Source organism: Ahaetulla prasina, chromosome 6, assembly GCF_028640845.1.
Source record: "Ahaetulla prasina isolate Xishuangbanna chromosome 6, ASM2864084v1, whole genome shotgun sequence".
Taxonomy (NCBI): domain Eukaryota; kingdom Metazoa; phylum Chordata; class Lepidosauria; order Squamata; family Colubridae; genus Ahaetulla; species Ahaetulla prasina.
Genome location: NC_080544.1, coordinates 66758763 through 66773708, shown reverse-complemented (window position 1 = coordinate 66773708; position 14946 = coordinate 66758763). Strand labels below are relative to the sequence as shown.

The 14946-nt window shown below is 36.2% G+C and overlaps 1 protein-coding gene across 2 annotated transcripts in view; it reads right to left on the bottom strand.

The window, feature by feature from the left end:
• The window catches only part of TSPEAR (thrombospondin type laminin G domain and EAR repeats), a 53221-nt gene that overhangs the window by 3319 nt on the left and 34956 nt on the right, over positions 1-14946 (bottom strand). For both annotated transcript variants that reach the window (XM_058188124.1, XM_058188125.1), the window contains exons 6-12: positions 13956-14112; positions 10417-10548; positions 9586-9818; positions 7345-7531; positions 5143-5372; positions 1782-1969; positions 1365-1466 (exon numbers count right to left, since the gene is read on the bottom strand). In XM_058188124.1, coding sequence (XP_058044107.1) covers positions 1365-1466; positions 1782-1969; positions 5143-5372; positions 7345-7531; positions 9586-9818; positions 10417-10548; positions 13956-14112 — 1229 coding nt within the window. The remainder of the gene's footprint in view (positions 1-1364; positions 1467-1781; positions 1970-5142; positions 5373-7344; positions 7532-9585; positions 9819-10416; positions 10549-13955; positions 14113-14946) is intronic.

Genomic DNA, 14946 nt, shown 5'->3' with positions numbered 1-14946 from the left:
GTGCAATTAGAATGCATATACAGCTCATTTCCTCAACTCCCTCAGAGCAAAGAAATATGAATGTCACATTATGTTGTGTTTGCATGTAATGAGCCTTATATGACTGCTATCCCTCTTTTTGGAGAGGTGGATTCTCATATTATTTTTTTACATAGTATACTGTATATCCTGAGCAGGGTTTCAGTTTCATTGACTACTAGAAGGTAGATTATTACAGGACAGTTTTCTCCTTTAGGGACTCATCAGACTTATATAACCAGATGTTATTCCATGAGGTTCAAACAAGCTGTTATTTTATGGCTTCAATTCAGGGGTGAAATGCTATCAGTTTGCACTGGTTCGGGTGAACCGGTAGTCAAAAAAAATGCTACCTGTTTGTCCAAACCAGTATTTCCGACAATCAGCTTGCCGTGCTATTTATATTTGAAATCCTGCTTTCTAGTGAATCTAAATCGTGCGGCACAGCTAGTCCCCCACCCCCGCTGTTCTACTTACTTTCTTAAGCCTTTTTCCACACGCAGCATGTGTTTGGTGCGCATTGCGCATGCACATGCAGGGTGTGGTGCACACTGTGTATGTGCGCATGCAGCACGCATTTGGCAAATACCGCACATGCGTGGGCAGCAAACCAGTGGTAAACCACGGAGGATTTCACCACTGCTTCAATTCCTAGTAAAGGATTTAAAGGGGCAAGTAAGAAGTGTGGATCAGCCCAATGTGTGGGGATTTTTTCCTTCTCCTCCTTCTCTTGAAGAGTTAGTTTAACCAAAGTAAGTGTTGGTTTTCTGATATGGATTCTATTGCACATTGACAATCTGGAAGACAGACCTCCTCTGAACTACATGTGCAATACCCATCAGTTACAGCACCCAACTTCCCACCTAAAATCTGTTGTGCAGAAGCCAACATAATGTGCGTATGTGTACACAGAGACAGAATGGAGAACATCAAATGTGACACTTTTATTATTAAAAAGGGAAAAAGGGAAAACTTAACCTTTTGCTTACTAGATAAAGAGCTTGGATGTGTGAGTCGGTTTAGTTTCTGTTCTGAAAAAATGAGTTTTCAAAATTAATTTTTATAAGCTTTTCATGTAGGTACAACAAGAAGAAGTAATTTATAAGGGAAGTTTTAAGAACTGCTAAAAACCAAATCTGTTCCACTAACCTAGTTGTTTTAATCTGGATATTTGCTATTTAGCATCAAGAACAGAGGGTGACAGAACAGTAATCTTCAGTATAGCCTTTCTTCGTATACAGATTAACATAATAATGTGGATTCAATCATTCTAATTTTTTTGTCCTTTTTAAAGATTCCAATATATGCAAATGAGAAAATGGAGGCATTTTCTCTTTATTACTTACCTGTAAATAATACTGTTTACAGAGAAGGTCACACCATCATAGGAATTTGCAACAACCAAAAAGCTGTCTTCTCCTACTGAAAAGAATTCCCAGTCTAAAGCACTGTGATATGAACAAACCAAATAGGAAAATATTGCAAAAGTCAGAGAATCAGTGATGAACACACGCTGTTTCCATTTATATTAGAACCGGGAGGTGGGGGAGGCAACAGGTACCACAATTTTCTGAAATCAGTATAATTTCAAAAAAAGGGGGGGAGATGTTAGTGTTTCTATTATATATTTCAGCTGGCAAGAACAATTTAAGACAATTTAGATGTATTTTTAGAATACAAAAACAAACTCAAACATTCCTGGAAGTATTTTTCTACTAAAAGAACCCCATGCTGATGTTTTGAGCACTACTCAGAAAAAGCACCTGTAGGTAGGGATGTCCTGAAACTTGACAAACAACTGTGCTGTGATGTTAAGCTCGTAAATGGAAGAATTAATGGCAAAAGTGTTGATCGGTGGTACAGTGCTACTGTCATAACTATGACTGTTTGCCACAGCAAGGAAGACTCTGTTTTGGATGTAAAAGACCTCCCAGTCAGCAGCACCAAAAGTCTAGAAAAGAAAGGAAGAAAAAGAGATTTTCAGTAAATCACATTTGTAGAAGGACATACTTTATCATCTGACCCAGTATGAGGAGGAGATGTCTAGAAGATTTGCCTTTCTCTCCAAAAATCAATTTGACATACTAGACTATCAGTTTCAATGAACAGCTTGTACAAATTCTACATTTTTAATGGTAATCCCCAGATTATTTGACTGTAAAGGGAACAGATGTCTTTTCTTCAGGCTGTTTTTCTATTATTGAACAATTGTTGTTGTACTTGACCCATAAACTTAAATTTCATGATAAGGAGTAAGCAACAGAAAAGTGTTATTGGTAAAAAAAAAAAAGATGAAAACTCTTTCTAGATAAACACAGCTTCTGGGTAAAACATGTCTTTCTTGGCCTGTGGCTTTCTCGACAATAATCTGCAACTGTTTTCCTTTTGGTATTTTTAAAAAGCTTCTCAGTCTAGTGCAGAACATTGTGATTTCCTAAGCTCCCATCCAACTGGGGCTGACTCTATTTAACATTTTTGAGATGAGGGAAGTTTGGCTGGGTGCTAAATTCTGATTAAGAATAGATTCACTTAAATTAAACTTAATTCAGGATGAATTCATCATATATTACGAACAGATTAATTCATTTTTCTTCAAAAACATTATAAATGTAGTTTGCCAGCCTTTCTCCTTCACTTCTGAATCATATCTGGATAATTTATTTTGTTTGAAATTTCCCATTTAATTCTATTCACGACAATTTATAATAAGATTCATGACAATTTATAATAAACACAACTGTACAAATACAGTTAAAACCCAAGAAATAGTTACAATAATTAAATCTAATTGCAGTTATAATAATTTACATAACTTTATTAACCAATCCAATATACAATGTTTAACACCCCAAATAATAATGATGTCAAAAAGTATTAAGCACAACAGAGTCTTTGGAAGAGTGGAAGCTACTTCATGGCAATGGGACTATAACTAGAAACAGTGGCCTAAGGCCTCCTCACATCATGAAAGTGATAAACATCCAGTAGCCTCTCCTGGGACATAAGATGGATCATTTCAGACCGGATCAGATCATTTTGCAAATATGAAATATAAATAGGTCCAAAAGAGCACTTGAAATTGTCCTGGAAATTTATTGATAAGAAGTACAGCATCCGCATGTTACAGTATATATTTCTAGAGGCCAGGACCTACCAGTAAGCTGACCTATACAGTTCTGTTTCACATTGGTTTTAAAGTCAATCCTATACAATAGTGCATTGCACTAATCTAAATACACAATAGTTATATAATCACATATTACACTGATATTATATCACACTCCAGAACAATTTAAAGCTGGCACACGAATCACAGCAAGCAAAAGACCATCCTGGCCTCAAGTCTCCATCTGCCACCCAGAAGTAAATGTGAATTCAGGAGGATACTCAAATTGCAGATCTACTCCCCCAAGAGTCGCTCTTCCTCCTCACATCATGAAAGTGATAAACATCCAGTAGCCTCTCCTGGGACATAAGATGGATCATTTCAGACCGGAACAGATCATTTTGCAAATATGAAATATAAATAGGTCCAAAAGAGCACTTGAAATTGTCCTGGAAATTTATTGATAAGAAGTACAGTATCCGCATGTTACAGTATATATTTCTAGAGGCCAGGACCTACCAGTAAGCTGACCTATACAGTTCTGTTTCACATTGGTTTTAAAGTCAATCCCATACAATAGTGCATTGCACTAATCTAAATACACAATAGTTATATAATCACATATTACACTGATATTATATCACACTCCAGAACAATTTAAAGCTGGCACACGAATCACAGCAAGCAAAAGACCATCCTGGCCTCAAGTCTCCATCTGCCACCCAGAAGTAAATGTGAATTCAGGAGGATACTCAAATTGCAGATCTACTCCCCCAAGAGTCGCTCTTCCTCCCTCATCAACAACTTTGGAGCTGACTGAGAATCATGATGGACTAATACTATCTCCATCTTGCTTTGATTCATCTTCAGCATATTCTGTTCATCCAACAGCTTCCAGACACTAGGAAAAGATTTCCACACAAACACCAGCCTGGCCATCAAGCCAAGAAGATCAATGTAGTGGAAGAGGAAAAAGTGGTAGGGCAATTTTTCAAGCAATTAAAGTATACTTGCTCCTTTAAGTTACTTTTTCACCCACATAAACTTAGCTCATTCTATGTGTACATGTCCTTACTGAAAGAATTATAATCACATGGTTTTCTGTATGCAACAATATTTGATTCCAAATTGTCCTTTATAGATATATTTATTTGTTCATTTATTAAACTACAGTGATTCATAAATAAAGGGCTCCCCTGATAGCCAATATGCTTTAAAACACTGTCATATGAAACAAATCATTTGAAAACAGAACAGAATGACCTTTAAAATGGATAGGTAAACAAACAATCTTTAAAAATGGAATGTTAAAAAATGGTAAAGAACAAAAATATTTTATTGGCCTATCTAAAACTAAGCAAAGGTGGGGGGGTGGAATCTGACTTTCTTATGGAGGTGACATTGAACAGAACTTGGTAGAAGCAAATAGAAACAGCCTAAAGCAGGGGTCTCCAACCTTGGCAACCTTAAGCCTGGCGAACTTCAACTCCCAAAATTCCCCAGCGAGCAAAGCTGGCCTAAAGGTTATTATATATGTATAATCTTATTCTATATGTACAATATAGAATATATATATATATATATATTTGTTTTCTGAGGTTTTCACGGGTGTTTGTATATAGGTCTTTGGTTGTTCGGGTTTTCTCCCGTGTAAAATTGGAAGTGTCTTGGCGACGTTTCGATGAAGTCTCATTTGTCATCTTCAGGCTTCATCTTCAGGCTTCAGAAGCACGAAGCTGAAGCCTGAAGATGACGAATGAGACTTTGTCGAAACGCCGCCAAGACACTTCCAATTTTACACGGAGAAAGAATATATATATATATATATATATATATATATATATACCTATATATATATATATATAGTATATATAGATATAGAATAATATCTCTTATTCTATATGTACAATCCACAACCCCCATTATGCATGGATGTACAATGGATAAAAACTTAATTGTTTGATCAAAACTTTGCCTAAGCATTTAAAAAAACTGGTATTCCCATTGTTATATCTTACCAAGATTGACTGGAAAAGCTGGAAACCCCTATTGAGCCAAATGTAGATGTTAGAATAAATCTTGGTGGATGTTCCATTGAATGTATTGGCTACCACCAGAAAGGAGTAAGGACCAATGGTGAAAAATTCCCAGTCATAGGCTCCTGAGGTAGGAATAGTTTGATTGGCTTCAAAAAGCCCTCTTCGAGAGTTCCATCTATATATGACACTATTGATATTATGGTTATCTCCTAGAGAAAAGTAAGGAAAGAATAATATGAATGGATGTGATACAGAAACATGGTAAAACAGGAAGAGATGAAAGATGCACAAACATAAGATTACTACTGATATTAGAGATATTTATTAGTACTTTCATTTTATTTGAGTTTTTGAAATTAATTTGATGAAGAAAGTCAATCCAAACTTGGAAATGAAAAATAAAAAGAATGATACATGTAATGAAAACAATGGTTTACTCTTAAATGAAAAGCCAGAATGTATCTTGGTTACTTTTAAAAGCATAGTTTCAGATTCTCTTCCATTTGCTCACAGGTTTAAATTAGCCAAGGATATCTAAGTTGTAACTTAGTAACAAACCATACATTTAAATGTGTAAATAAAAATTAGATCTCTTCTCCAGAGCCATTGGTGAAACAGAAGAAGGAAGAGGGAAAGAGGAACCAAACAATTCTGAGTTTTGTGAACATGATGTTAAAAAGAGCCGTGCAGTGATTAAAATGCAGTATTGTAGGCTAATTTTGCTTACTGCCAGCAGTTTGATTCTCACCGGCTCAAGGTTCACTCAGCCTTCCATCCTTCCGAAGTTGGTACCAGTAAAATGAGGACGCAGATTGTTTGGGGCAATATGCTCTATAACAGCTTAGATAGGGCTATAAAGCATTGTGAAGCAGTATATAAGTTTATTGCTAATTCAGTCTATATAGCAAATGTGTTTCCAAGAGCAATACCATTCTTTGTGGACAACTCTGTAAATTAAGTGCTAATTTAAAAATGGAAATGCTTTTTCTGTCTCCCAAGCATATAGTGGTTTGCAAGGAAAAAGGAACATGAGTGACAGGAGAGAGAAAAAAAAATTGCATGCAAGGATAGGAGTTAAAACTTTTTAATCAGTTAAGCAAAAGATGTTAATTATTTTCCCTAGCTTATTTGTTTCTGTAAAAAATAATAGGAATAACAGCTAGTACCTGATTGATATGATACGTTTTATTTTCATATCATCCTTACTTCATAAAACTGAAATACTTTTTTTCTTGTGTAACACTTCCCATAGCTATATAATTTTTTAAGTTCATAAATCTTATTAGAAGACATTACAATTCCTTTTACATGATAATATTATCAGCAGACCACTTGATGGCAGTACATTCTTATTTCAGTTCAGATAGTTCCACAAACAAAATTTCTCTTTTGTTTCAATGGATTTTACTTGTATTCCAAACAAATTTATTCCAAACCGATTAGACAAACTGATGGAGAGAAAGCTGTCAATGAGTATGAATCATGAAAATTATATGTTGCCTCCAGAATCAGATACCACGTTTCTAAATGCTGCTTTATAAAGTAAGATTTTGGGGTTTTTTGTTCAGTTGTGTCCAATTCTCAGAAACTGCCTGGACAAGTTTTTACAATTTTCTTGGCAAGGGTCTTCAGAAGTTATTTGCCATTGCCTCCATCCTAGCCTGAGAGAGTGACTGGCCCAAGATCACTCAGCTGGCTTCGTGCCCAAAGCAAAACTAGAACTCATGGTCTCCCAGTTTCTAGTCTGAATCTTAACTACTGCACAAAGCTAGCTCTCAGGTTAAGAGAGAAAGACATAAATATAATAAAATCCTAACTCACTGCACAATTTAGGGGGCATCCATTAAATTCAATGTCTGCTAAAAAAAAATAAAGGTTATATTATTTGCATCCATTTTCATGATTTGAATAATACTAGTATTATCAATATGAATCAATCCACTGCAGGATGAAGGCCTTTTTACTGATAATTCACCACACCAACCCAGTGCACTTTGCCAGATGGTTGTTTTTTTACAAGTCATTCAGGCTGGTTTCCTATCACTGCCTCTCCATGCAGTTATAAACTTTAAAGGCTCAAATGTTCTGCTAATAAAAATGGCGAAATTCCAATCATAAGAAGTTTCAATGAAAAAGGAAAGAAAAATTGCATATACAGATTAAGTAGTAGTATTCAGGTACCTTTTCTGTGATTAGCCACTGCAAGGAAGGTCTCTCCATCAATAACAAATGCTTCCCAATCCCTAGCACTCTGAGTGGCAATCCTCTGGAACACAGTAAATTTCTCTTTTCTATAGTTCCATTTATAAATTATAGAAAACTCATGACCCCTTGGAGTCTGATCAAGATTAGCCACTACAAGGAAAAGCTGAAAAGCAGAGAAGCAACAATTTAGACATTAATTTTGCACAGAACAATCACAAGCACAAAAAGTGTAGACTTAATTCTTAACATAATATGAATTTGCCTTGCAACACAGGAAGAGGTTAATTTAAGGCTATATATCATTTTTATCTGAATTGGGTTGCGTCATTACTTCGGTAAGATTCACTAGGTATCTGGATCAAATCAGGGATTCTCCAAAGTAGGCCAAATCTGAATATGAATTTCCCAGTTCTTTGTTAGTATCATAGTTACAGTATTTGGAGAAACAGGGAAACAGACCAGCTGTATCTGTACACTGTTATGAAATAAGCATGTAAACTGTATAGTTACAATTTAAATGGAACAGTTTCTGAACCAAATATATTTTGAATGGAGGAACACATGAATACATAAACTATTTCATGCACTCTGAGGTACACAATTTAATAAAATAGGGAAAAAAACCTCTAATAACCTTTTTTCACTACCCAGGAAATATGGCTCAGCCGTATGCATAGCCCATCCCCAGTCCCCACTCATTTAAATCAGCTCCCCACCCATCCCCATATGTCATGTCTTAGTCCTGGCCACCAAAAGATTGTTCTTCCCTGATCTTGATTTTGGCTGAAATCACAATGGCTGCACCCATGGATTTTTTTTTTCTGATTCCTTTTTATGAAAATTCTGCACTCAATAAAATAATAGTTTGAAAATTAAGCAGATTTTTAAGAACAGATTTTTCCAGCATCTATTGCTTTATTTCTTTTTTAATAGTTGTAGGCTATTCAGGTAATATTCTCAAAGTCCCTCACAATAAAATAACAAACACAGATGGCAATAAGGCAAGCCAAAATAGGTAATGAGGCAATCAAACAGAGGCCGTTTTAGAATGCTCTTACAACTTGTCCACCCAACTGGGGTTGTAGACCTGTTCATCTTACTAAAAGATGAAAATGATGAGTGTGTATCCCACACATCTGCCAAACATCGGAGAAGTGGATACTCGAATACACATTAAAGGCCTGGAGACTAAAACATATGAAGAACGGCTGCAGGATTTGGGTTTGGCTAGTCTAGAGAAAAGGAGTAGGTGTGACATGATAGCAGTATTCTAGTATTTGAGGGGTTGCCACAAAGAAGATAGGGTCAACTTATTTACCAAAGCACCTATAGGCAGGATAAGAAACAATGGATGGAAACTAATCAAGAAGAGAAGCCACCAGGAACTAAGGAGAAACTTCCTAACAATGAGGATAATTAACCAGTGGAACAACTTGCTTTCAGAAGTTGTGGGTGCTTCATCACTGGAGGTTTTTAAGAAGAAACTGGACAGTCACTTGTCTGAAATGGTATAGGGTCTTGAAATGGTATAGGGTCTCCTGCTTGAACAGGGGATTGGACTAGAAGACCTCCAAGGTCCCTTCCAGCTCTATTCTGATTTTCTTAGACGAAAACACTTATTTATTTGCATAGGTAATTCTCGACTTCCAACCATTCATTTAGTGACAAGCAAAGTCAATGCAGTAAGCTGAATTCACTTACGAGCACATGATTCACTTAATAACCCTGGCAAAAAGGTCATAAAATCACACATGACTCACTTAACAACCACCTTGCTTAGCAACAGAAATTCTAGTCTTAATTGTGGTAGTAAGTTGAGAACGACCTGTATATTTTTTAAGATTTTGATGTTCATTTCTAGCCAAAAGCCCAGGGTCTCTTCAATTTATTCTCATAGTTGTTTTTTTAAAAATAAGAGTTTTCTGAATAGGTCATAGATTTGTTTCTGCTAACCACCCTTTGGCAATGCTTATTTTTCAGTTCTTTCTACTGCATCAGTTGAGTACTATGCCCTTCTGAATATTGATCCTGAACATCTTCGGTAAGTTTCTCATAAAAATTAAGACTCTAACTTGTTGCAATTGTTTTCCATCACAGAAAATGCAAGTCCTATGCTGGCTAGCTTTGGAAAAATTATTCAACGACTGTTTTGATTCACTCAGATTAAATAAAAGAATGGTTAATTTAAAATAAAATAATACATAATTTACACATTACCTTTTTTCCCACAGTGAAGAATTCCCAGGACTGAGCTTGGTAGGTGGGGAGATTTTGGTAAGGCACAAATTTTTCATCAATCCATTTGTAAATGGCTGATCCAGGAGGAGTGAAGCGATTAGCAGTAGCTACAAAAAGACCCACCTTAGGGATGACAAAGATCTCAATGCCCAAGGTTTCAGAATTTGTAGCTAATCTCTGGTATTCTTCCAAATAGTCCAATCTTTCTTCAACTAGAAAGTGACAGGGAACAAGGAAACCTATTGTCACTATCAGGACAATACTATAGAGATGTTGATCCAGCAGAACAACTATTCCTGGTATTTTTCCTCTCCTATTCTTCTTTTACTGTGCCTACAGTATATCTTGGCCTTAAATTCTCTTTCAAACCCATTCACTCATCCAGTCTGATCTTATTCAAATTTACTCAATCGAAATAAATATTTATCCACTCTACACGCAGGTTCATATCCCATTGTATAAACCTTATGGAAACTAGTTCCGTTCCTTCTTGGAACATAACTGTATTATGTTCCATGTATTATAAATGTATTTTCAGCAGAGTTTCTTATTTTTTAATACAATTTCTAAACAATTTAATTCCACTGCAAAAAAAGCTTCTATTTTTCTCTTTTATACAGGTTGCAGGATAATTTCATCTGGATTTACTCCATGCTGCTTACTGCTGGAATTGGAAATGTTAGTTTACATAATATAACAGACAAAGGAATTCAGTTTTAGGATTTCCAGGAAAATATTTACAGTCCATAAACTGGTATTATTAAAAGTTCAAAGCATCCATAGGTCAACAATATCCAGAAAGTACTTCACCTTCTAGCATGGAAATCCATTCATTTCCGGTACAGAGATATAATCCCTTCTGAACAATGTTGAACCAGAATTGGCCACTTTCAGTCTTGGTGCAAGGAGGGCGGGAACCCAAAGTCAGCTTCATATCTGCTTCTGAATAACAACAAAAATCAAATGTGATCAGATCAAAATTTGCTCTGACTTTGTAAGAAATGTTATCATGGTGTAGGTCTACCTATTGCATACCACAAAACCAGAATATGTCACTTTACAACATTATTCACATTTAAATAGAAATACACTTTTCAGAGAACACTTTTGCTGTATTTGTACAAACAAATAAAATAACTCTGAATGCTCTGGAGATATATTAAAAAATAATAATTCAAGTTTTATTCACTTTTTATGGATCATCTGCATATTGGGCTGAACCTAGACTTAGCAATGTTTAGATAGACCTTTTTAGAATATTTACTGGTATAGGTGACACAATAATTTTTTCTACTAACCATTATTAAGAATTGATACAGATCTAAGATCCAACTGGTACAGAATGCGTCCACGCGGGGGATTGAGGGAGCTCCTCGTGGCTCCCATGTAACACCTCTCCTGCGCAGGTTGCATTGGTTGCCGGTGGTCTTCCGGGTGCGCTTCAAGGTGTTGGTTATCACCTTTAAACCGCTCCATGGCATCGGACCGGGATATTTACGGGACCGCCTGCTGCCGCCAGTTACCTCCCATTGTCCGGTGCGTCCAGTGCGCTCTCACAGGGAGGGCCTCCTTAGGGTGCCATCAGCCAACCAATGTTGACTGGCGACCCCCAGGGGAAGAGCGTTCTCTGTGGGAGGCCCGGCTCTGTGGAACGAGCTGCCGGTGGGTCTCCGTCTTCTCCCTGATCTTTTGACCTTTAAACGCGAGCTCAAGACTTTCTTTTTTCACCAAGTGGGGCTGGCCTGATTGATTGATTGATTTTAATATTTGGGGATTTTAGCGGGTTTTTAACAGGGGTTTTATCTTTTGTATTTTTACCTAATAGTTTTAAGTATACAGTAGTTTAATTAGATTTTTAATTTTGTTATGGTATTTTAAATGGTTTTTGGATTACTGTCATTTTACTTGCTGTACACCGCCCTGAGTCTTCAGAGAAGGGCGGTATTAAAATGCAAATAAATAAATAAATAAATAAATAAACAAACAAACAAACAAACAAGATAATGGGTTTTTTTCTTCCTGCTTTGTTTGCTGCTGGCAATTATAATGTTCCCTGATAACATATCTACTTCAATAATATATATCTTTTGGTCTTCTGAGCTTTAATAAGCAAAAATTAGTTTAATATTCAATTGTATGATTAGCAAAAATTAGTTTAACATTCAATTACATTCAACTGAATTTAAAAAAAAATAACAGAGAGAGAGAGATAGAAAGAGAGGGAGATAATGCATATAGATTTCCCCACCAGAAGATGGAGGTTTCAAATTCTCCTGAGTAAGTACTAATCTAATTCTTTCTGATGTATGTATAACTGATTTTGAGAATATTTGGATAACCTATCATTCATAATTCTACATTGCCCTTTGAACTAATGACTTGAATAATGGTTGGACTAAGTATAGTATTTAAAATCATGTTCTCTCAACATATAGAACCGCTAATCAATCAAACATAAGCTAACCTAAAATATTGTTTAAACTCAAACTATATCCTACACAGCCAGAAAAGAAACTACAGTCAACCATGTAAATTATATCATATGAACACAACCAATATGAATATGGGTTTTAGTTCATTGATCCTCTTCTTCCCTCTATCCAGTCCTATTAAAATCATTCAGCATAGTCATATTTCAACAGGCACTCCAGACACTTATCTTCTAATGAAACTCCGCTCATTCTTACTCCACAGATACAATTTTTGTGAACTAGTTTCTAAATGGGAATAATTCCATTTAGAAAAACAAATTGACCACTATCATGTGGAATTGGCCTATTTTGCTGCAATTACAAGGTTAGAGAAGCAGCACTGGCTTCCAAACCCATGTTCTTGAAGAAAAATAAATACATATATTTCACACATCATGAGGTATTGACCTTCCCTTACATGGAAATTATCTCTGTAATGAAAAAGTAACATGTGCAAAATAGGCCTAGGATATTAATTTTCAGTTTTCTAGCATTGCTTATGATTATCAGTCCTCATGATAACAAGACTGAACATAAAACTAAGAGAAATTGACTTAAATCAGAGATGCCAAGAAAAACAATAGCTGATGTTCTTAGCAATTATGATAAGTATATAATTCTTTTGTTTCCTTTCTGGTTTCTGGCTGTCAACAAGTACTCATTCAGATTTCCTTGCAGCTATCTATCTTTATGCACACATACGGAGAATCCTAGTTTCATTATCCGATGTGCTTTAATGTTAATGTTTTATAAGCAATAGCAGCTAGTCTTCCTGGATAGTTATGTTTTGGGAGTGCTGTTCAACACATTGGATGTTATCCTGAGAACTTCCACAGGTACTCTTCTGATTCTCGAAGTATTTATTTGCTACATGAAATGAAGGGAGAAGGTGATCTGAGGATATGACTTTCTGATCTTAAGTGAATAATGGTCCTTCCTCAAATCCTGCAATGCAGTCAATTTTCTGAAGTTCAGTTCAGGCTGTATGGCATTGCAGATGGGAGGCAGGGGGGAGAATGAAAGGAAGAAACCAGCTAGATCAGGGATGGGGAATATTTCTGAATTTAAGTGAGCCATGAATTTCATGGATTTATGTCAGTAGGATCAGGACATCTGTTTTAGGCTGACATACGACATTGCAGGAAATATGCAGGCTTTGTTCATAAAACATTAAACCTTATTGTAGTTTGCTAGTTTTGACTTCATATAGGCTTTGGCTTAATAGACTATTTGAACTCAGTCAGTTGTGATTTACTGTGGTTAAACAATCCATGTCTTAGCACAGTAAATAACTTAAGCCTCTACCTGGAAATGCTCTGGATCCCCCACCTTCACCTGTAATAGCTATGAGCTATTAAGTTTGTTTTTTTTTACCACCCAACGTTTTTCTCACAGTTCTGGATTTAGAGATTTAGGCACGGTGATAAAAGTAAAGCTGCACTCAAGCCAAACTGAACTCCTGACTGTTAATGTCATGTAGTTTCCTTGGCAAAAAGTGGTTTATCATTGCCTTTCCCTTTTTTCACTCCCCAGTCTTGCTTACAACCCGGTGATTCTCCTAGTGGTGGCCATGGCCCATGCAAGTACTAGCCAAGTATTGACTCTTTAAAAACATTTAAAGATCAGTCAGGGTTGTGTAGCCTCTTGAATACATGCTATTAATATCTGTGCTGTACTTTACATAAGGGTGATGCAGACTGTCAGCTGATTCAGAATGCAACAGTGATTTTAGGGGCTTTACTCCAGATATTAACCAAATTCTATCACTGACAAAGACCTTCACTCTTTCCAGACAACTTGGTATTGTTTTTCTTGTATGTAATGTTAAATACAAGCTGGAGAACAAACCACCTGAAAACTATGTTTTATTGTACTAACCGTAAGGGTATTTCAGCAGCTCATTGCCCGCAGGTTTCACAGGCAGATCCTGCAGAATTTGGGGGATGGACAGCACTGCTAGATTAACATTCATGCCAATGCACATCCTTGAAGTGGCATCAGATCCTGGCAAGAGGACTAGCTGCCTTATCAAGCCCTGAAAAGAGAGGAAGAAAAACTAGGGAATCAAATATCAAAAGCTCTTCTGGAGACAATAGTTGATGATTTTCCACAGAGGACATGGAGGAGGATAGAGTTTACGTCAGAAACTACACCTCTGATCTTAAAGTCCAATCTCTATTTCCACATGTGTGAGACCACGAGAGAAAAATATTTTTGATGCATTAAGAGGCACCATCTTTCTATTGCTTCATGTGCTTGGAAATAGAGATCAGCCTCTCAAAACAAAATTCAAGGCTGGGCCAGAAAATTGCACTGCTAAATCTTTTATAAAAATTACATCAAATGTTTGCATTGGCCTTTGTTTGGGGCTATGATCAAAGGACTTGCTTCTTGTCATTATGACTAATGGGTCACCTACCAGCAATTCCCCTCTGGATACCACATAGGACAAACAAACCAGATTTTGAACAAAAGAATTAATGGAAAGAAAACATCAGGATTCAAAATAAGGACAAAGAAATAATAGAACAAAACAAATTAAGGAAGATGCAACTTCCATAACCTCCAAACATGCTATTGCAGATCTCAGAATAGCCATTTGGATATAAACAAACTACTGCAGCATAAATGAGGGTGTGGCAACTGAACTTAAATATATAAACAGGTTTTAGGTTATCCAAGAATGTCTGAACAAACACAGTGGCTTTAGCATATCATCATTGTTAATTGATAAGGCAACTGTAATCTGTCTCTCATCTGCATAACCATCCTTCCTCTCTTCAATTTTCCCCAATGGGCCCAATTTACAGTATTTTATATTAATTAAGCCGATCCATGCATCTGATGAAGTGAGCTGCAATTCACAAAA